At 46.0% G+C, this 23,936-nt stretch overlaps 2 protein-coding genes across 2 annotated transcripts in view; both read left to right on the top strand.

Annotated features, from left to right (window-relative positions):
- The window catches only part of LOC142474612 (histone-lysine N-methyltransferase PRDM9-like), a 37,871-nt gene extending 32,087 nt beyond the window's left edge, over positions 1-5,784 (top strand). Inside the window, exons 8-10 of the mRNA XM_075580878.1 lie at positions 470-572; positions 4,017-4,112; positions 5,763-5,784. Of these exons, the coding sequence (XP_075436993.1) occupies positions 470-572; positions 4,017-4,112; positions 5,763-5,784 (221 nt within the window). The remainder of the gene's footprint in view (positions 1-469; positions 573-4,016; positions 4,113-5,762) is intronic.
- LOC142475158 (uncharacterized) lies at positions 498-22,826 on the top strand. Its single transcript, XM_075581137.1, has 5 exons — positions 498-741; positions 962-1,029; positions 7,326-7,505; positions 18,851-19,140; positions 21,544-22,826. Exon 5 carries the CDS (start codon positions 21,651-21,653, stop codon positions 22,575-22,577), a length of 927 nt encoding a protein of 308 aa, XP_075437252.1. The 5' UTR covers positions 498-741; positions 962-1,029; positions 7,326-7,505; positions 18,851-19,140; positions 21,544-21,650; the 3' UTR covers positions 22,578-22,826.
- The last annotated feature ends 1,110 nt before the right edge of the window (positions 22,827-23,936 follow it).

The following is a 23,936-nucleotide window of genomic DNA, read 5'->3' as shown; positions in this document are numbered from 1 at the left end:
TGCAATGGCTGGACAAGGGAATTAAAGAACAATTGTGCAGAGAAAGTCCTATTTTATAACAAAATGTTGTATTGTTTTATGTGTACAAAAATACTATTTTGTCTGGCAAACATATGTACAGTTTTCTGTGCTGGGGGATAAAGCTCCCACTGGGAATTTAATATGACCAGTAGGAATGTGCAATATCATTGGTTGCAGCTTCCTATTGGTGGACACCGGCAGCCATGTTGGTTTTTACATGAGGGCGCACCAGCACTGAACACTTCATGTATCCTGGTAATCAGGGGGTCCCCGGAGCTGAAAATAACACGTTCCAATTATGTGATAAAAACAATTCACCATTTGGGTGGGATTGCTGCTTTAAAGTGACGAACAGAACTGCATGGCTACGTAACATTGGAAGAACTTTTAAGTATTGATGTTGCTGCATGAGTCTTATCTTTCCATCTGCTTCTCATACTCCGTCTAGTTTGTGAGGAATATCAGGCGTTTTTCATCGATGAATGTGCAGTCCATGGATCTCCAGTCTTCATCCAGGACTCTGCCGTTGAAATGGGAAATGTGAAGAGATCGTACCTTACTCTGCCTTCTGGGATGAGTATCAGGCCTTCTAGCATTCCACGTGCTGGGCTTGGTGTGTGGAATGAGGCTGCAATCCTTCAGAAGGGTGTACATTTTGGACCTTATGAGGGGATCATAACGGATGAGGAGGAAGGAGCTAATAGTGGCTACTCTTGGCTGGTTGGTAGTTCAATCTTATATCGTGTAATATTTGAAATATGGAATTCATCTACATACTAGTTTCTGCTACAGTATGTTCATCATAAATCATTCCGTTTCCGACCTCACACAGTATTTAGTGTCGGGTAACAGTTACTAAAGTGTCATCAAGCCTTTCCATCAAAAATTATTCACTTGTGAATGTACTAATGTAACTTTTTTTTTTTTTTAATGAAAACAGATCACTAAAGGTAAAAATGATTATGAGTATATTGATGCAAGGGAAGAAAAGAGTTCTAACTGGATGAGGTAAAGTATTTTTATATATATATTATTTAAATCATCCCTGACATTTTTAATGTGGTCACTTTTTCTTATAAAGCAGCGCTATCAAGCACGGCACGTTACTAAACAACGCATGAGAAAAGAATGACATGGGATTATTACTTGCTGCCTACTTTACAGAATATATAGGGCACATTCATCAAGTGCTGCCACGGGTTATCACACCTGGTCTGCTGTTCACTCCCTTTGACTTGAAAGGGAGTTAACGTGTCCATATATACATATTTGAAATGCTGAATGACGCCTGTCTTTGTTGTGTGTGGTACAGTAACTCTCCTTTAATTTTAATCCAGGACACCTCTAATTATCCACTTGCTTACATTGAAAACAGCTGCACTGCATCTTTGTTATGGTTTAATACTCCACACGCTTTCCTCAGTGCTTGGGGGGCTTTACTTGGGAATGAAGCTGTTGTTATCACTATATTTTAACTAGTAATTATTACTGCTGCTTCAATGACTCTTTAAAGTAGCTGCAGGTCAGAAGCATTATATCTTTGTAAGGATGCTGCCCAGCTCCATGTAAAAGCTGCCTTCCTTGTCGGCTGTCTATGTGATTGCAATGTGGGCTTAAGTACTTTCCTGCACCCGATCCCTCTCCTATTTATTCAGCATCTTTGTGTTACTCACATTGGCACTTGCCCCTGTTTGTACTTCACATTTCAGTTTTGTCCTGATACTCTACTTTTACTCTGTACTTAGGGTTGCCATATTTCAGTTTTTATAATACGGGACAGCGATATCCAGTATGAAAGTGTGACGTAATAATGAGGGATGAACGATTTGTAAACCCTTCGAGCTGAACGGTATCTCCCGTGTGACCGCTATATTTTTTCTGTTTTATCCTCTCTGTGCTTGGCGTGACGGGGAAAAACATGCGCTGACCTAACATGTAGCGATGGGAGAAAAAATAACGCCTATAGGGGTGGGGGACAGGGTATTATGAGATGACAAGGCAGTGCCATAACTTTTATTTTAATAATTTACTAAGGCGACATCTATCTGAAAAGGGAACTATTACACTCACATAGCAATCTATTATGTTTTTATAACTGATTTCATCACAGTTTTATTTTAAATTCAGACATTTCCCGTCAAGGCGCCAAAATATGGAATAGGCAGACTTTCTTGGCTCCAAAAATGAAGCCGGTTGCTCTGCTATTCGCAACAGAGCAACTTTGAAAAGCCGCCTTTGCATCACCGACTCAAGCCGCTAGATGGTCTGGTTCTCTGATCGGGCCGACTCCTTACATACACTCCGCTGAGCTATCTCTAACATGAAAGACGGAGTGGCGACCAATCAGAGCGTGGGGATTCCTCCCACCAGCCAATTAGAATGGGGGCTCGTCTGGCTGCTGACGTCAAAGGAGGGGGCGTGCCAACCCAGCTCGAAATGCCCAGCGAGCGGGAAATGTGAATCGGCCAATGAGAAACATGCTTACCAGCAGCATATTCCCCCAGACAGCCCATTGCCACCCGCTGGGCAGGCTCCACCAGGTCTGCCAGACCAAAAGGTGCCCCAGCGGGGTGCTCTTTGTTCTCCGGACTTGGTACTTCGCCCTCTCCCGCTCACCAAACGGTTTTCTCACCGCTGGACATCCTTTCTCTTCTTTGAACTCGGATGTCTATGCAGACATCCCGGTGCCTATATAGATGCCCGGGCTGACTGTATAGACATTAATACATACAGTATACAACATTAAAACATTGTTTTAATAAACACACATACACATTCCCAGCTAGCTCAAACTCCTACACCCATCCCATCATGAATACAGTATATATATTTATGCCAAAATGAGTGCTACTGAGCGTGGCAAATGTATACAGTACAACAAAAGACGGGTGCTCAATGCTACATCAAATTGACAAAACATATATGGTAATAAGTATAAAGTTTAAATACTTCAATAAAAATAGTAATTACTTGGTTATTTAGTTAAAACCTTTTAACTAAACCAGGGTTTAACTAAATAACCAAGTAATTACTATTTTTATTGAAGTATTTAAACTTTATACTTATTACCATATATGTTTTGTCATTTTGATGTAGCATTGGGCACCCCTGTCTTTTACTGTTTTAATAAACTCATATCTCTGGGGAAACCTTACACATGTGCAGCGCACTTTCCCCCACCCTATGGAAGATATGGCGAATACGGTGTGCGTGGTACGTTACCTGTGGCTCACAGAGGGCCGGAACCTCCGCCACTGGGAGTACCTGATTCTTACAATGACAGCGCCTCCACCTACAAGGGATCCTGACTTGGAGGGATGTACCCTTACAGGAACAATAATAATGAGACACGCACACAAATATATATGCTAACAACCTTTTACTGAACACAAATAATATTGGTACCCTGTACCACACAGTAAAATAGAACCCAACCTGATAACAATAGTGAGAGTCCCCAGAGTACATTGGGTGCCAGGCACCAATTCCTTGATGTCCCTTTCCCAATGTCAAGGCCCACCCAAAGTGTTGGAGATAGCGCTATCCCATGGAGTGTTAGTGCACGTGGTTAGGTACCTGCACGGGGCTCCAGCACCCAGGTATTGCTGAATAACAAAGAGGATCCGTCTGATCAAACATTATCGACCGCTATGGCGTCCGCCTCCGCATTAGGTGAATTACGGCGCGGATAATATAACCTTACCGTCTTTACCATGTGGAATAAACAGGGTAACTGTGGTGCTCAATAATTGTAACCAATTCCATATAAAAAGAATGAGAACATTATAGTTCCATAATAATAGTCCAATAGATGGAGTGCCCTCAATGATTATAAATAAAGCTGGAAGGGAATAGTGACTAGTGGAGTCTGCTTGACATCCTCAAAAATGAACACTATAATGAATACCCAACCAGCTATACTAAATATAAAGGACAATGTCTGAGGCATACAGGAAATGATGAAGCACTGCGGCTATTTACCTGTGTAACCCCAGGGGCAGTCTGAACATCAAGGACGTGCAATCCATCCAGGGTAAATGCAGCAGGGTAGAGATGAAGACGAAGCACAGCAAGAGGAAATCCTTCTTCCGGTATCCAGAAAGGAAAAAAGGCCAGGCCACTCCAAAATTGACAAAAAGGGGGATAATTTATTGCAAGTTTACATACAGAGGATAAAGTGGGACTAGATGAACGCACCTACGCGTTTCGTACCGAATGTACTTTATCGAAACGCGTAGGTGCGTTCATCTAGTCCCACTTTATCCTCTATGTAAATTTGCAATAAATTATCCCCCTTTTTGTCAATTTTGGAGTGGCCTGGCCTTTTTTCCTTTCTGGATACCGGAAGAAGGATTTCCTCTTGCTGTGCTTCGTCTTTACCATGTAGCTGGTCTGGTCCCAGACCTCCGGCCGCAGTCACCGCGTGGCGTCTCACCGGTTCTGTACCTTACTATAGGTAGCTACAGGGGAAAGGTCCCTGACTATGGGCTCTCTCTATTGCAGCCACAAGCTACAGTGAGTCGGGGCCTATCTGGGGCCCAAGGGGGAAAAGCTCTGGCCTAGTCCCGGAGAGAACTCAACTAAACATGTAGATTGACTTCTCTATCCCACGTGCCAAAACTGATAAATATAAGTTTAAACTCTGGTGCAAAGGGACAAACCTATAGACATTTGTACACAAATAGTAAGAAAAAGAGTTCTCAGTAAAGAATCCCTATAGTGGCACTCTAAGTACATTTGTTATTTAAGAGATATAAATGATCTCCGAGAATATTATTCTCACATAGAGAACACTATTGTATATATTGGTTCTCTTATGTACCACTGAAAATACAAAAACTAAAAAGTTTTATTACAAAAATTCGTCGTAACTGTATAATTATTTACAATGTGCTTAAAAATCCCCAGTGGAGAAGCTAATTGCCGGATTCTGATGTAAGTACAATAAGGTTGTAGCATACCTTTCTCTGCAATGTCACCAGTGTAATTGACCTCAACAGCGATAATACCATAAATTGGCTAGCTGAAGGTTAATACAGCAGTACTACCTTTTAAGTACTGTAGGTGCACTATTAAGGGGTTTAAACAGTACAGATAGCAACCTCAAAAATTGCTACCATTATTTTAGCCCACCTAAGGTATTGTTAAGTGGGGCATGTAACTTTGAATACTCTATATACCATCAACCCACAAAAATGTGACGATCTGTGACCATAATGTAGTGGGTGTAATTTGGTATTAGTAAATACTGCTGTCACTGTGAGCCTATTTAAGCTCTAGGGAGTATGGTAATTGTAACAGGGTGTGTATCTAATTGCTAAAGTGTTCACGGGAAACGTACGTTGGGTAGTCGTGTTTAAGGGCTGTTATCATAGACAGGAGGAGGAGTTTTGTCATTTTATGTAGTTTTCATTAAAAAGTTTTTTTAACCTCATATATGGTGAGTTCCCCACTTCTTTTCATAGCAAGCGGTAGTCCACTCGATCATTTTTTGTTTCACATGATGTAATAGCTACGTCCTAATAATCCTGCTGGTTTTCCTAGGGGAGATGTCATTCTGTGCTCCTGTGCAGAGCAGGACGGGGATCTATCGCTACGTGGGATAGTAGGGATCGTGTCTCTCTGTCCGTTCTGTCATCAGTGAGGGAGTGGTCACGTGACCCCTCCATCACTCAAAGGGTTAAAATAACAGCTTTACTTATTTGTGTCTTGTGAAAAAATCATGTTCTGTATTTCTCCAGGAACATCGGATACACGCATTAGTTGCTTTGACTAATGAGGGTATTATAATCATTTTTGTTTTTTATCAAAATGTTACATTTTTGTTTGCTAAACGGGGTTTTGTCCTTGCTAGCTATCCTAAGCAATCCTTTTCCTCTCACCCCACACACGTCTTTCCCCGTCTTTGGAAAGCAGGGCCACATATTTCTAAGCTCTATTTAACCAGAGGCAGCTGTTTGACATTATGGATAACTTTAGTTGCTGTCACCTACTATACACTACTTTACTGGGCAGCTAATGCCAAATCTATATTCCCCAGACTATTACGCTAAGTGCCCATTACCATCACTTATTGTCCTACCAAATCCTAGCCAAACGTCCCGAACCTACTGAAGAACAGAAATATTCATTTCATTTATTAATTAAACAGCTTGTCAACTTATTTCCCCAATACCCCAACAAGGGAAGAGTTATCTGTCTCACGTTGTTTGTCTTACTGTGTTCACATTGCTGTTTGTGTTCTGTATCCCCATACCTCCCACACCCTTTATCTTTAGTTGCCTCCCAGGTACTGATTTGCAGGTGGTTATTTTTCCTTATCCACTTTGCCTCCTCTGTTTACCAAACACTACTTTCACTAGAGTGCAATAGCCCCAATTGCACTTTAACAGCCACTAAAGTAAATGGCAATGAGCATGTGATGACAGCTGTTCTTTACACCTCTGCCCTCACTCCTGTCTTCTCCTCACAGCCTTGTTCAGCACCATTGCTGCCTGTATGTAGCCTTACACAGCCTGTTAAAACAATGTTCAGACAAATAGAGGTGAGGAGACAATATGAAAAAGGATGGAAGTAAGACTTCATGTGCGCTCTCACCCTTTTATTCTCCTGCTTTAATACTATGATGCCCTCCATCCCTTAATCAGAGACATCAAGGTTATGCCTGCCTTCCTCAGGGGTATACTTGCATGAGACCTTTTCATACTTATTCCTTTTAAGCTTTAAGCCGCATTTCTGAATTTGTATTTGATCATATATGTTTATGACCCTGCACTTGAGCATAATGTTAGACTTCTCTTACAGGAACTGGTTCAACTTCTTTAGTTTTATTTTTCCTTATTCAAGCCCAAACCAACACTGTTACCTCATTAGACTTTGGCTCAAGGTTTTTTCTATAGTCCAGTTTCCATATCAGTCCAGGGCATGTTATAAGCTCAGGTTGCTAATGGAACACATTCCTGCGACTGTACAACACCTTGTTACATCAACCCCACTTTCTATATAGTTCCACTGGAAGAGAACACACCCTTGTGGCCCTCGTGTCATCTTGTCGGGGACTTTTTATTACAGCAGTATTTTTTTGCTTTTTTTAAGGAATGAGAAAGTAGTCAGTGGCCTGTGATTCCCATGTGGGTACATACACGTGAGCCGTCGTATATACATTGGTCTCCATTAACTTCTGTTTCAAAAACTAGAGAAGAAAGAAAAGTAAAGTCACATTACTAACAACTTGTTTCTTTTTTTAGCTCTTCCTTTTTAAAAACGACATTACTTTGAGACCTCACTAACTGTCCCAATTTTAGGTTTGTAAATTGTGCGAGAAACGAGGAAGAACAGAACCTTGTGGCGTTCCAGTTCCTATTACAGAACCTGCACAGACCTCCCCCCACACACAGAGCTCCTCGTCTGGTATGGAGATGAATATGGGAAAGAGCTTGGTATCAAGTGGGGTTCGCTGTGGAAAAGTAACGCGCCAGAACTAGGTAATCAGGAATATGTGTGTTATGTGTTTTTTTACATCTCTATTGTCTTTTTACTGATATTAAATTGCAAATATTGATAGATCTGCATTTACCATTATGGGTCAACTAGAACTTAAAAATCACTAAACCTGACTTGAGTCAAAGGGCCAGATACATCAAGCTGCGGTAACCAAAAATGCTGCATTAACGCCCCCCAAAAAAGTGCCTTCTTTTTATTGTGCAATATATCAGTGTGTTGCACCGCCAAAAATAAAGCACCTTTTACCAGACCCGTTAAAAGCATCAGATCCAATAAAAGCCAGGCATTATACCTCATGTTTAGGAAAACACTGCCATACATCAAGTTCCGATATTTATCAGAATGGGAAGAACGCCAGAAATACCGCAAATATTTTATCACCTGCTCCAGGCTGATGTTAGCCCTGTCTTTCCTATGTATATACTGGGCAATATACTGGTCATTTTACTGTATACATAGGCCAGATAAGCTAAACCAACCTGAAAGAGATGATAACATTTTTATTATAATACATTACAGAAAATATTAACCCCTTAGTACAGAAGTACAGACTCCTTGTTTCCTTTAAAAAAAAAAAAATCAACAATTGTATTAAATAACTACTGTAACACAGTTCTGGAACTCACTGGATGATATTGGTATAGCTTAATTAAGTCTGAATAACATCTGTGATGTCAAATACAATAATTAGGTATTTGTTTTCTGCTTTAACAATGGAGATTTAGCAGAAAGTTGGGTCATCCTATAACTATTAGAGATCAGGTACATGGTGCGGTAACGGGAACACCCGGTGACTGATATCTGAGCACCTACTGAGACACGTATTCTATTCATTGTACAAGCAATTTTTAATGATGCCTTCACATCTGAAACTATCGACTTACTTTCTGTCTAAGGATTTGTGCCACTTTAAATGGTGTTTTGCAGCTAGTGACTGTGACGATAGCTTCCACAGGCTTATTAATATTACACAAAAATAATTGGGTTTGAACTGAACGAGGCTTAAGATATAATAAATTGTATTTATTCCTTAGAATAAAGGTGAACACAACAGATAATACAGTAACAAACAAGAAGTACACTTACTTAAGGGTTGGGGAATGAGAAGTATGATGTAGCATTTCTTTCAGCAGTGAGGAAATCATTCAGGTGATATCAGGTAACCATATCAGCAAACGAAGACAAAGGATATATGGGTGGACAGCCGTTTATAAACCATTCTCCTTCTATTCTTAACCTTAAGCACAGGGGATTGGTTTACAATTACCTCCAGCCACTCACTAACGTGGGAAAGCATTCTGACCCATGCCCCCCTGCTAGTTGGCACATGGGCAGTAGAACTCTGGGGGTCTCATTTCTGAAGCCCCACATTTACGTCAGGAATGCCAGAAAGTCTACTATTTGGAGTTCTGGCAGGAAAACCTTTGTTGAAAGGTGTTAACTGGAACACTTAAGACCTGCCCTGGTTTGGGCTTCGGATAAACAGTGAGGGTGATAAAACTCTTTGAACAGCACTTAAATCCTAGACATAGCGGCGTCCCCAGGGCCATCTGCTACCTTATGGCCCAAAAGAATTTCCTTTTGAACTTATCCCTACCTTAGGATACACTATTAAGCATAAAACATAAACGTATTAAAATATCCGGTTCCGTTAGGTTTAGCAGGTCCAAACTTCCCAGTTCGCATTGCCAGAACTGGGACACCATATGGTCAAAAAAGCGACTTGCTACGACCTAAGAAACCGGAGTTACACAAATGCACATTAAATCATTTTAATACAAAAATCTCCATTGAAAAAGAAATCTCAGCTTTTCACTAAATCCCCATTGAAAACAACGGGCTGCTCCGCCATAGACTTTCAATGGTAAATCGCCGCCATTGAAGTCAATGGGGGTTTTCTGCCATTGAAGTCTATGGGAAAAGTCCCGAACTTCAAGGGGGTCCATACTCCGTCGGGTTGGTCCAAGCGGGTCAAGGATGGTTCTGCAGCGATGCCGGAGCAGTGGCTACAGATACCCCAAACCCTGATCCGCTGAACCCTCCGGAACCGGAGATATGGATTCCTAAAATTCAGCATTTCTCACTTAGTCATTTTTCTGAGCCGTTTCTGCCGCCGCCGGCAAAGCCTATGGTGCGACCCGCTCTATCTGGTTCGACCCTTATCGGGGGTCCAGGATTCGGGGACCCGGTGGTGGTCGAGTGGGGGGACGCTTAGGAACTAGGGGCAAAAATAATTTTATCCCTAGGTGCCCTAGAACAGTTTATTTCCCCGCTAATTGACGTTGAACTTGACCCAGTGATTTTAGCTCTTTTGAAAGACATTGTATCCGCTTTGCGGTTTGCGGTCTGGACGGCAGCCAACTAGGTTACCTCGAGGCATCTCCATTGAAGTCAATGAGCCCATTGACTTTCAATGGGAAACCGCCGCTCTCCCCCTCGGACGCCACCTGCTGGTCACTACAGGAAACAGGACGAAAACAGCACCAATTCCTATTGAAATGCATTGAGCCCTAATGGCGGCCAATGGGGACCTGCAAAATGGTGCCTGAAAAGGCGGGAAAACTACACAAAGAGCTATAATCATTAAAGAATTATTAACCCTTGTGCTCCCGGATGGATTCTAGTGTGTGTGTGATGCAAACACTGAGTAACCAGACATTACAATGGAACAGGGGAAATACATTTACATGTCATAACAAGGGTTACATCACATTTCTGGACCTCAGCCCAGTTAACCCCTTGTCTCCCTGGTGCGGTCAGGGGTGGCCAAATGGGGTGCAACCCCTTTAATACCGGGCCACCCCCTCTCTCCCTCTACACCTCCCCTTCTTAATGCGTGTCCTGTGGCCCACTGGCCCTGACGGGGAGTGGGGCACTGCTGGCACCATTAATGAATTCAGTCTCAGAGGGATAGTCCTGGCGTGAAAGCCCATCAGCATTGCTGTTTTCACTGCCCTTTTTGTGCTGAATGGTGAATTCAAATTCTTGCAAAGCCAAGCTCCATCTCAGCAGTTTGGCATTTTCCCCTGATACCCTCTGTAGCCAGCTCAGGGGATTGTGGTCGGTAATGACCGTGAAAGCCCTCCCATAGACATAGGGCTGGAGCTTTTTGAGTGCCCACACAATGGCCAAGCACTCCTTTTCAATGGTGGCATATGCCACCTCCCTGGGGAGCAGTTTGCGACTGAGATACACCACAGGGTGCTCTTTGCCGTCGTCCCCCACCTGGCTCAACACAGCCCCCACACCAAAGTCTGAGGCATCAGTCTGAATAAGAAAATGCTTGGTATAATCTGGGGCAGCCAGGATGGGGGCCTCAGCAAGCGCAGCTTTCAGTGCCTGGAAAGCAGTTTCACAGGCAGGAGACCAGGTAATAAGCACAGGCAGTTGCTTCTTAGTCAGATCAGTCAGGGGTTTGGCCACGGCGCTGTACTGTGGGACAAATTTCCTGTAGTACCCTGCGGTGCCCAAAAAGGCCATGACCTGTTTCTTGGTTTTTGGAACAGGCCACTGAACTATGGCTTCTACCTTGGCTGGCTCTGGCTTGAGATGCCCTCCACCCACCCTGTGCCCTAAGTACAGGACTTCTGCCATCCCTACCATACACTTAGTGGGTTTTAAGGTAAGCCCAGCCTCCCTGATTCTATCCAGCACCGCAGCTACATGTCCTATGTGGGATTCCCAGGAATTACTAAAGACAGCAATGTCATCTAAGTAAGCCCTGGCATAGCTCTGCATCCCTTCCAGTAACCTATTGACCAGGCGTTGGAAGGTAGCCGGGGCATTCTTCATCCCAAATGGCATCACCAAAAACTCATAGAGGCCACTTGGAGTGATGAATGCTGACTTCTCCCTAGCCTCCAGGGTCAGGGGAATTTGCCAGTAGCCTTTGCTCAGATCCATGGTGGTCAGATACTTTGCCCCCGCGAGTTCATCTAGTAACTCATCCATGCGGGGCATGGGGTAAGCATCTGACACCGTCCCAGCGTTGAGCAACCGGTAGTCCACACAAAACCGGGTGGTTTTGTCCTTCTTAGGCACTAGGACTACTGGACTTGCCCAAGGGCTCTGGGACGGAGTAATTACCCCTAGGGTCAGCATCTCCTAAATCTCTCTCTCCATACTTGTCTTGACCTCTGCTGACACTCTATAAGCGTGCTTATGCAGAGGCTGCAGGTCCCCTGTGTGTACTGGGTGTTTGGTGAGATGTGTGGTCCCTGGCATGTCAGTGAAGAGGGCGCTATACTGAGCTAGCATGTCCCTGGCTTCTCCCTTCTGCCTAGCACTCAACTGTGCCCCGATCTCTACCTGCTCAACAGTGTTTCCTTGCTTTGCCTCCCCTAGGAGATCAGGCAGAGCATTGCTCGCCGGATCCTCCAGCAGTGGGCTACAAATGGCCATTACTGCTCCCATACTCGGTGCTCGGTATTCCTTTAACATATTAATGTGATATGTCTTGTGCCTCTCAGGCGCTACCTGTACAACATAGTTGCACTCATTCACCTTTCGGATGACCGGATACGGTCCCGACCAGGCAGCCATTAACTTGTTCTCCCGAGTGGGTTTGAGAACAAGCACCTGCTGTCCTGGGATGAACTCTCTGCTACGGGCCTGCTGGTCATACCATTGCTTCTGCTTGGTCTGAGCAGCCCTGAGGTGGTCCTGGGCCACCCCCATAAGCATCTCTAACCGGTCTCTGAGATCTACTACATACTGGATCACTGAAGCATCAGTAGCAGTAGTCTCCCCCTCCCATCCCTCACGGAAGAGGTCCAGAGGTCCACGTACCCTGCGGCCATATAGTAGCTCGAAGGGGGAGAAGCCTGTAGATTCTTGCGGTACCTCTCGGTATGCAAACAGCAAGTGCTGCAGGTGAATCTCCCAGTCTTTCCCCTCCGCCTCTATAAAGGTCCGAAGCATCTGCTTCAGGGTACCATTAAACCTCTCACATAATCCGTTGGTTTGGGGATGGTAAGGGGTAGTGCGCTGGTGCTGTACACCGCAGGCATCCCAGAGACAATGTAACAGTTCACTCATGAACTGCGACCCCTGATCAGTTAGGATCTCACTAGGGAAACCTACCCTAGCAAAAATGTTCAGCAAAGCTGCTGCCACTGTCTTAGCACTTATGGTGCCCAGCGCTACCGCCTCAGGGTACCGGGTGGCAAAATCCACCACCGTGAGGATGTAGCGCTTCCCTGACCTGCTAGGAATCATGAGGGGTCCTATCAGGTCCATCGCTACCTTCTGGAAGGGTTCCCCTATTATCGGTAGGGGTCTCAGGGGTGCCTTCACACGGTCGCCCGCCTTACCTACTCGCTGGCAGGCATCACAGGAGCGGCAGAAATCAGCCGCATCCCTGGATGCCCCCGGCCAGAAGTAACGCTGCAATAACCGGGCTCGCGTCCTGGTGACCCCCTGATGTCCCGCTAACGGAATAGAGTGAGCTACCCGTAACAATTGCTGTCGGTACCCCTGGGGTACTACTAGCTGTTGCTTACCGGTCAATCCCTTCTCTATTCCCGGGTTCCCTTCTTCTCTGTATAGGAGTCCCTTATGCCATAGGCAGCGCTCAGTGCCCTCCCCTGCCTGAGATTCGGACGCCCGAAGTCTCACGCCGGCCAGGGTAGGGTCTACCTTCACTGCCTCCCTAAACTGGGCTCCTAAATCTGGCCCCCCCCCAGTCATGTCATTGTCAGGGGAAGGGGACACGGTAAGGGGGAACAGTAAGTCAGCCTGTGGTTGCAACTGATCCTGGCTTACCTCCCTGGGCTCCTCTGTGCCCTCCGCTAACGTTGGTCCCAAAGGCTGGGGGACTGGGGTGGCCACCGCCGGCATTGCCGCGGTCTGGCTCCGGGTAACCGCCGCCACTGCAGCGGGCTGGGGCACACGGTCGTAGGTGCAGGTCATCGGTCCCAGGTCATTGCCCAAAAGAATTTCAGCATCCAAACCTGGTAGAACCCCCACCTCCCGCACACCCTTGCCCACCCCCCAATCCAAAAAAATGCGGGCCACCTGCAGGAAACGGGGCTCTCCGTCAGCCACAGTGATCTGCATCCCAGGGCCTGGGATCAATTCCTCTGGCCGGACCATATCAGGTCGGACCAGGGTCACTGCAGCTCCTGAATCAAGTAAGCCAACTGCTTGCCGGTCACCGACTGTGACCGGGGTGAGATGCTTGCTCCTGCCGTCCATCTGCTGCAGGTCTGCGCTGTGATGTCCTCCGCTCCTGGCTGTAGGCACTGAAGAAACCGGGGTAGGGGTGACATGGGACGTCCCGCTGGGAGTTGTTTCCATGACCGGTCCTGGTTCTTTGGTGGAAGCCACCCGCACGCGGGCTACCGGCTTTGCAGCTGGGGTGCGTTGCCCTCGGTAGGGTCCATTGGAACGCAGGGGTTCCGGGCAATCTGGTCTGAGGTGACCAGTGCTGTTGCAATTGTAGCACCGGCGCTCATGCCGGAGCTCTCCCGCCTTCTGTGACCCGCTGCCCGCAGGCGGCTTTTGGGTCCACTGGGGGGTACTCACAGCTTTCTTGGCCGGCGCCGGTGGGGTTACCGCTTTGGCTGGTACCTTGGCGGTCATCTGGGACCGGCTGACCACATAGTCATCTGCCATCCTCGCCGCCTCGGTGTAGGTCTTGGGCTTTTTATCATACACAAAAGCCCTCACCGCCGGCGGGCACTGCTGCATGAGCTGCTCCTGAAAGATGAGGTCCAGCAGGCGTTGGTAAGTCTTGGCCTCAGAGCCCTCCACCCAGTGTAACCCGTACAAAGCCATGCGGGTCACATAAGTGACATAGGTCTCCTGAGGGTGCCTCTCCTCCAGCCGGAACTTACCCTGGTAAGCTTCAGGGGTAAAACCGTGCTGAAACAGCAGAAGTTCTTTCAGGTGGTCATAGTCATCAGCAAACTCATCTGGAAGCGCCATCAAGGTCTGCTTAGCCAAGCCGGAGAGTAGCGGGTCCAGGCGTGCAACCCTATGCTGGGGAAGCACCCCGTACCGCCGACACTGCGTTTCAAAGTTCCTTAGAAACATGTCAATCTGATCAGTGCCCTCCACATACTTGGTGAGGCTGTGCTTGTCCAGTTGAAGTCCATCTTTGGGGGGTCGGACCGGGGGGCAATAAGCGGGTCTGTTCACTGCCATAGAGATAAACTGTAGCCGCTCCTCCGGTGTCCCTCGGTCTCCCCACGCTGTTATCAGTGCCAGCATTTCAGGGGTAAAGGGACTGCTAGCCGCAGCTACCCGTGCCCCTCCTGCTGCACTTGTCCTGGGAGGTGCACTTGGTCCCTCCCCGGGATCCTGCCAGCCCGGCACTGGGTTCAGTCCCTGATCTCCGGGCGGCTGTAAAAGGGCAAGCTGAGCTACTTCCAGGACCTCTGGATGCTCAGCTTCATATGCGGTGACTGCAGCAACCATGTCCTCGACCTCCTGGTCCACATATTCCAGTCCATAGGCACGGCACTTGTCTTTTAGCGGATTTCTAGTTCTCAGGTAATAGAGGTTCTCCGCTTCACTCATGGCTCTTAGTTCTGGGTCACAGCAGTGAGGTGGTGTGACAACTTGCGTTACTTGTTGCACTACTGTGTGTTCAATATCTTTAGTCCCAGGAACTTGCAATTACTATCAAGTTCCCACGGGATCACAGTACCCCGCAGAATACTGTAATCCAGGTCCAGTTCAGTCCCACCAGCTGCCACCAGTTATATTAATACGCCTGTGACGATAGCTTCCACAGGCTTATTAATATTACACAAAAATAATTGGGTTTGAACTGAACGAGGCTTAAGATATAATAAATTGTATTTATTCCTTAGAATAAAGGTGAACACAACAGATAATACAGTAACAAACAAGAAGTACACTTACTTAAGGGTTGGGGAATGAGAAGTATGATGTAGCATTTCTTTCAGCAGTGAGGAAATCATTCAGGTGATATCAGGTAACCATATCAGCAAACGAAGACAAAGGATATATGGGTGGACAGCCGTTTATAAACCATTCTCCTTCTATTCTTAACCTTAAGCACAGGGGATTGGTTTACAATTACCTCCAGCCACTCACTAACGTGGGAAAGCATTCTGACCCATGCCCCCCTGCTAGTTGGCACATGGGCAGTAGAACTCTGGGGGTCTCATTTCTGAAGCCCCACATTTACGTCAGGAATGCCAGAAAGTCTACTATTTGGAGTTCTGGCAGGAAAACCTTTGTTGAAAGGTGTTAACTGGAACACTTAAGACCTGCCCTGGTTTGGGCTTCGGATAAACAGTGAGGGTGATAAAACTCTTTGAACAGCACTTAAATCCTAGACATAGCGGCGTCCCCAGGGCCATCTGCTACCTTATGGCCCAAAAGAATTTCCTTTTGAACTTATCCCTACCTTAGGATACACTATTAAGCATAAAACATAAACGTATTAAAATATCCGGTTCCGTTAGGTTTAGCAGGTCCAAACTTCCCAGTTCGCATTGCCAGAACTGGGACACCATATGGTCAAAAAAGCGACTTGCTACGACCTAAGAAACCGGAGTTACACAAATGCACATTAAATCATTTTAATACAAAAAATCTCCATTGAAAAAGAAATCTCAGCTTTTCACTAAATCCCTATTGAAAACAACGGGCAGCTCCGCCATAGACTTTCAATGGTAAATCGCCGCCATTGAAGTCAATGGGGGTTTTCTGCCATTGAAGTCTATGGGAAAAGTCCCGAACTTCAAGGGGGTCCATACTCCGTCGGGTTGGTCCAAGCGGGTCAAGGATGGTTCTGCAGCGATGCCGGAGCAGTGGCTACAGATACCCCAAACCCTGATCCGCTGAACCCTCCGGAACCGGAGATATGGATTCCTAAAATTCAGCATTTCTCACTTAGTCATTTTTCTGAGCCGTTTCTGCCGCCGCCGGCAAAGCCTATGGCGCGACCCGCTCTATCTGGTTCGACCCTTATCGGGGGTCCAGGATTCGGGGACCCGGTGGTGGTCGAGTGGGGGGACGCTTAGGAACTAGGGGCAAAAATAATTTTATCCCTAGGTGCCCTAGAACAGTTTATTTCCCCGCTAATTGACGTTGAACTTGACCCAGTGATTTTAGCTCTTTTGAAAGACATTGTATCCGCTTTGCGGTTTGCGGTCTGGACGGCAGCCAACTAGGTTACCTCGAGGCATCTCCATTGAAGTCAATGAGCCCATTGACTTTCAATGGGAAACCGCCGCTCTCCCTCTCGGACGCCACCTGCTGGTCACTACAGGAAACAGGACGAAAACAGCACCAATTCCTATTGAAATGCATTGAGCCCTAATGGCGGCCAATGGGGACCTGCAAAATGGTGCCTGAAAAGGCGGGAAAACTACACAAAGAGCTATAATCATTAAAGAATTATTAACCCTTGTGCTCCCGGATGGATTCTAGTGTGTGTGTGATGCAAACACTGAGTAACCAGACATTACAATGGAACAGGGGAAATACATTTACATGTCATAACAAGGGTTACATCACATTTCTGGACCTCAGCCCAGTTAACCCCTTGTCTCCCTGGTGCGGTCAGGGGTGGCCAAATGGGGTGCAACCCCTTTAATACCGGGCCACCCCCTCTCTCCCTCTACAGTGACACTTCCTTTTAAATCTCTTAATATTATGATCCACTTTAAATGTATGATCCACTACATCTACTCTCCCGGCCCTAATGCTGCACATGTGCTTTGCAATGTACATCTACTCTCCCGGCCCTAATGCTGCACATGTGCTTTGCAATGTACATCTACTCTCCCGGCCCTAATGCTGCACATGTGCTTTGCAATGTACATCTTCTCTCCCGGCCCTAATGCTGCACATGTTGGGCTTTGCAATGTACATCTACTCTCCCGGCCCTAATGCTGCACATGTTGGGCTTTGCAATGTACATCTACTCTCCCGGCACTAATGCTGCACATGTGCTTTGCAATGTACATCTACTCTCCCGGCCCTAATGCTGCACATGTTGGGCTTTGCAATGTACATCTACTCTCCCGGCCCTAATGCTGCACATGTGCTTTGCAATGTACATCTACTCTCCCGGCCCTAATGCTGCACATGTTGGGCTTTGCAATGTACATCTACTCTCCCGGCACTAATGCTGCACATGTGCTTTGCAATGTACATCTACTCTCCCGGCCCTAATGCTGCACATGTTGGGCTTTGCAATGTACATCTACTCTCCCGGCCCTAATGCTGCACATGTGCTTTGCAATGTACATCTACTCTCCCAGGCCTAATGCTGCACATGTTCGGCTTTGCAATGTACATCTACTCTCCCAGGCCTAATGCTGCACATGTTGGGCTTTGCAATGTACTTCTACTCTCCCGGCCCTAATGCTGCACATGTTGGGCTTTGCAATGTACATCTACTCTCCCGGCACTAATGCTGCACATGTGCTTTGCAATGTACATCTACTCTCCCGGCCCTAATGCTGCACATGTTGGGCTTTGCAATGTACATCTACTCTCCCGGCCCTAATGCTGCACATGTGCTTTGCAATGTACATCTACTCTCCCGGCCCTAATGCTGCACATGTTGGGCTTTGCAATGTACATCTACTCTCCCGGCCCTAATGCTGCACATGTTGGGCTTTGCAATGTACATCTACTCTCCCAGGCCTAATGCTGCACATGTTCGGCTTTGCAATGTACATCTACTCTCCCAGGCCTAATGCTGCACATGTTGGGCTTTGCAATGTACTTCTACTCTCCCGGCCCTAATGCTGCACATGTTGGGCTTTGCAATGTACTTCTACTCTCCCGGCCCTAATGCTGCACATGTTGGGCTTTGCAATGTACATCTACTCTCCCGGCACTAATGCTGCACATGTGCTTTGCAATGTACATCTACTCTCCCGGCCCTAATGCTGCACATGTTGGGCTTTGCAATGTACATCTACTCTCCCGGCCCTAATGCTGCACATGTGCTTTGCAATGTACATCTACTCTCCCGGCCCTAATGCTGCACATGTTGGGCTTTGCAATGTACATCTACTCTCCCGGCCCTAATGCTGCACATGTTGGGCTTTGCAATGTACATCTACTCTCCCAGGCCTAATGCTGCACATGTTCGGCTTTGCAATGTACATCTACTCTCCCAGGCCTAATGCTGCACATGTTGGGCTTTGCAATGTACTTCTACTCTCCCGGCCCTAATGCTGCACATGTTGGGCTTTGCAATGTACATCTGCTCTCCTGTACTTTTACAGTTTACTTTCATCCTAAACTGTTTGTGATATGCCACTTTACGTCTCCTTCATGACCTTTTGTAAGACAGTTTGTGTAACAGGGATTTTTTTTGTCTCTCGTCTAGTACAAAGACCAGCACAAATACCCCACCCATGCCAACACTGCAAGGTTGCTTTTAGCAGTCAGGATTACCTACTCAAACATCTGAAGTTCAAACACCCAAATGTGTATATGGAAAAGATGAGGACAGAACAATCTTCCAGATTAGAGAATCGATTAGAAAGCAGCATTCCAATAACTATGTCAGAAAATGCAACTTTCAACCAGTCAACGCTATTTATAGAGAAAAAAACGAATGGCGCACAGCCAGGGAGCCAGGTGTGGAGTAAAAAAACTTTTCTTTATTGCAGCATGGTGAGAGACAAATTCACCCCCTTGGGGGACACAGATAGAGTCCTCCTACGCGTTTCAGACCAACCGGTCCTTTATCAAGGAGTATGGTATATGATCTGGATGGGCACCTTATATATCTGAAGTTTAATTGTTAAATTACAAAAATCTGTGGATGGTTGCGTCGCGGACCCACCGCGCATGCGCGTGACGTCACACGGAGCGTCACTCCAACAACCCATGGGATTGTGGGTAAATACCGCCCCCAAATGACGCCCGCGCATGCTCCTGGTGCTCCGTGAGGGCAAGAAGATATTCCCTTACTCTCAGCCACCTCTCCTTCCCCGAGTGACGTCACGAAGTGATCCGACTGGTTGAAGCTCACCGCTGCGCCACCAATGAATGTGTGGGGCAGACGGAACGGCTCCAATCACACGGAGCCCTGCACGACCACACTGTAGCTGGAAGGGACAGGCAGAGAGGACAAATTTGTGTAAACAGAAGTCACAATAGGAGCAGACTGAAAAATAAAGTAAACAGAATCCTTTTAAGCTCCTATTGGAAATGGTGCCCATTCTAAAATCAGATCCCATTTAAACAAAGACATACAAGTGAATACATATCCAGGATCTAAGATCCTTATCAGCACAAATGCTGGCAAAATTAACATACAGATATAAAATATAATAAATAAATATAAATCAGATCAGCAAGACTTGAATATAGTGTCTTGTTTTTCTGAGTCTTCCAAAGGGGAAGAGGAATCAGTTATGCTATTCCTGCGATTACTCAATTATCTACTACAAATCATGGCCTTAGATTAATCAATGGCTCTTGAAGGTAATCACTATGACAGCCCTAAACAATAAGCTCAGGTATTAATCTGTGGCAATGCCACCTCTGTTGTGAGGGCTCAACCCGTATGTCCGGGTCTAGTACAATACACAATATATTAAATTAAAAAAACTGACATAGAATACTATCAAAAACATAGTGCTAAGTTATGGGATAGTTCATGCAATTTTTGTTTTATATCTGCGTGAAGATCTCATAATTATGTCAAAAAGTGATGATGACCATAGGATAAGTATTAACATTGTTATTTTACAGCATTAACAGGTATAGTGGGTTTTAATTAATTATTTAAGAAAATGACTCAAATTCCACTCTACATTCAGACCGCAGGGGGTTCTAGTCTGAAGCATAAATATCCAATATGCCTCCCTGCGGTCCAGAAGGTTGAGTGAGTCACCTCCCCTTTCATTTCGAAAGATCTGTTCAATACCTTGAACTTTTAGCCTATTTAGGCTCCCTTTTGGGCATTGTGAAAAATGCTTCGAGACCGGGTGGGAAGTGTCTCCTTTTCTGATTAACCTAATATGTTCAAGGATTCTGTTTTTTAGCGGTCTAATTGTCCTACCCACGTAGTTTATCCCACACCCACATGTTAAGAGGTACACTACGTTGTTAGTATCACAATTTATAAATGATTTTATACGAAATTCTTGTTTAGAATTTAAACCCCTAAAACATTGTGAGGGTGTCACAAATTGGCAGATCTTGCAGCCTCCACATCTGTATGAGCCCTTGGTTACAAATTTTCTTGTAGATAAAGTGGAGGATGCAACATAACTGGGCGACACATAACTTGCGATAGTTTTTGCCTTACGGTAGACAAAACGGGGGCCTTGTTTAACGCATTCCTTAAGGCTGCTATCCATTTGGAGAATATTCCAATGTTTGCGTATGATGTTTTGTACTTTATGACTACATCTGTTGTATTGTGTAATCATGAGTGGAACCTCCCCTTTTGAAAACCCAGTGTCTTTTTTATTATATCTCGATGTAATTTTATCCTTGTCAGGATCACCCTTGGTCTTTTTCAATAAATCCTCTCTATTTGTCAGTGCAATTTCTTTGGAGGTGTCAATCAGACCCTCCATCTCATAGCCCCTCTGATGGAAACGAAGGCATAGTTCCTCAGACTGACGAGAAAAAGCCTCCTCGGTGGAGCAATTCCTCCTCAGTCTGAGGAACTGGCCCTTGGGGATACCCCTAATGACCGCAGGGGGGTGGCAGCTGTCAGCTCGTAGTAGCATATTCCTGGCATTCGGTTTCCTGAATGTTTCCGTTTGGATTTGGCCTTTAATGTCAATGAACAAACGGAGGTCCAGATAGTCAATGTGCTGTGTGTTAAAATGATGCTTTGCAATGTACATCTACTCTCCCGGCCCTAATGCTGCACATGTTGGGCTTTGCAATGTACTTCTACTCTCCCGGCCCTAATGCTGCACATGTTGGGCTTTGCAATGTACTTTTACAGTTTACTTTCATCCTAAACTGTTTGTGATATGCCACTTTACGTCTCCTTCATGACCTTTTGTAAGACAGTTTGTGTAACAGGGATTTTTTTTGTCTCTCGTCTAGTACAAAGACCAGCACAAATACCCCACCCATGCCAACACTGCAAGGTTGCTTTTAGCAGTCAGGATTACCTACTCAAACATCTGAAGTTCAAACACCCAAATGTGTATATGGAAAAGATGAGGACAGAACAATCTTGCAGATTAGAGAATCGATTAGAAAGCAGCATTCCAATAACTATGTCAGAAAATGCAACTTTCAACCAGTCAACGCTATTTATAAACAATGTAACTGCTTCTCATTCAAAAGGAAATATATTAGAAGGTGCCAAAGGAAAAGAGCTTAGAGAAAGTGGGAAGAGTCAGACTTTGTTATTAGACCACAAGAGGACACACACAGGGGAGAGACCGCATGTATGTGGGGAATGTGGGAAGGGATTTAGTAAATTATCCAACCTGAACACACAGAAGAGGACACACACAGGGGAGAGACCGTATGTATGTGGGGAATGTGGGAAGGGATTTAGTCGGTTATCCCACCTGAACCTACACAAGAGGACACACACAGGGGAGAGACCGCATGTATGTGGGGAATGTGGGAAGGGATTTAGGGACTTATCCAGCCTGAGGACACACAAGAGGACACACACAGGGGAGAGACCGTATGTATGTGGGGAATGTGGGAAAGGATTTAGTGACTTATCCAGCCTGAGGAAACACAAGAGGACACACACAGGGGAGAGACCGCATGTATGTGGGGAATGTGGGAAGGGATTTAGGGACTTATCCAGCCTGAGGGAACACAAGAGGACACACACAGGGGAGAGACCGTATGTATGTGGGGAATGTGGGAAAGGATTTAGTGACTTATCCAGCCTGAGGAAACACAAGAGGACACACACAGGGGAGAGACCGCATGTATGTGGGGAATGTGGGAAGGGATTTAGGGACTTATCCAGCCTGAACACACACAAGAGGACACACACAGGGGAGAGACCGTATGTATGTGGGGAATGTGGGAAGGGATTTAGTCAGTTATCCAACCTGAACACACACAAGAGGACACACGGGGTAGAGACATCTCTCTCTCATGTTTAGGATAACACGCTCACATATAAGTGCAAACATGTGCTTAATATCTGGGGTTTGCCTGAGCGAGGGCTTAGAATATGTGTTATGCTAAATTATATTGAAAAGTTACTTTACTTTATTATGTATAAAATAAGTATTTTAAAAGGATAAGTTATAACTTTTTAAAAGCAGGTTATTTATATAATCCCCATTATAGTTTTATTTAAAGTTAAATGTTGTATATGTCCATGCTGTTGGTTCTAATAAAATGTGTGTTCCCCATTATACTAAAGTTGTCTGGTCTCACTTTCTGTAGCTGCGGAATGGGACATTTTGTCATGGCCGTTTCACCACGATCAAATAGCCACCGGCGTTCAGATCGGACCCTGTGGGGGGGCACAGGACTGTGAGGGGGATTGGACTTTGGAGGAGCACGGGACTGTGGCGGGGCACTGGACTTTGGGGAAATAAGGGACTGGGGGGGCATGGGACTCTAAGGAGGTACGGAACTGTGGGGGCCCCTCGTTCACCTCAGGGTTTTGATTTGGTTTCCGTTTTGGCGGGAAAGTGAGCTTTGTGATACCAGGCAGATGTGGGACAGGTAATGAAAAGTTCAGTCCGCGCTCTGGCTCTTTAAGCTTGGATTGTTGGTCCCTCTCAGTTCTCTTGCTGCTTCTGTGTTTATGAGGTGTCTCCCCCACCTCCAAATGTGGTCTCCACCGGAACCCCGATGGTGATACCAATATCAGCAAAACAAGAAAAAACACAAAAGCGCACCAAGATGAGATAGATATTGTATTAGCAACAAATAATAAAATTAGTAACTTACATATAAAATTTCTTTAATAATCCCCGATCTGGTGTCTATCACAGGAGTAGGGCATCACATAGGAAGTATGAAGGGTAATCTCAGTTCTAAGAGATCAGACCCGCGCACTGGGGCTGTCTCTGTTTCCTCTCCTGTCCTCCACGTGTGGTAGCGTGGTGCAGAGTGTAGCACACATGTGCAGGAACCGGGGCCTTCAATAGGTGTCCTTAGGATGCCTGTCCGTTTTTGATAGCATAAAAACGATCGGAAAAAAGCAGGAACGGTACACTTGAGTGTGTACTGATGGTGGGTAATTAAACCGCCAGCCACAACAGTCACGACGCGTTTCGTTTACCTAAGTAAACTTCTTCAGGCGATATCGCAGAGGGTGGGTGATACACAGAGAGAGAGAGGCTGGGTGAGTGACTGGCTGGGTGAGTGGTTTGCTGGTTGAGTGTCTGGGTGGGGCAGGGGTGACTGGGTGGGTGAGTGACTGACACTGACGGGGTGGGGGGGTGACTGACACTGACGGGGTGGGGGGGTGACTGACACTGACTGGGGGTGGGGGGGTGATGGAC

The sequence above is a fragment of the Ascaphus truei genome, chromosome 2 (genome assembly GCF_040206685.1).
Source record: "Ascaphus truei isolate aAscTru1 chromosome 2, aAscTru1.hap1, whole genome shotgun sequence".
Taxonomy (NCBI): domain Eukaryota; kingdom Metazoa; phylum Chordata; class Amphibia; order Anura; family Ascaphidae; genus Ascaphus; species Ascaphus truei.
This window is presented reverse-complemented; position numbering and strand designations above follow the sequence as displayed.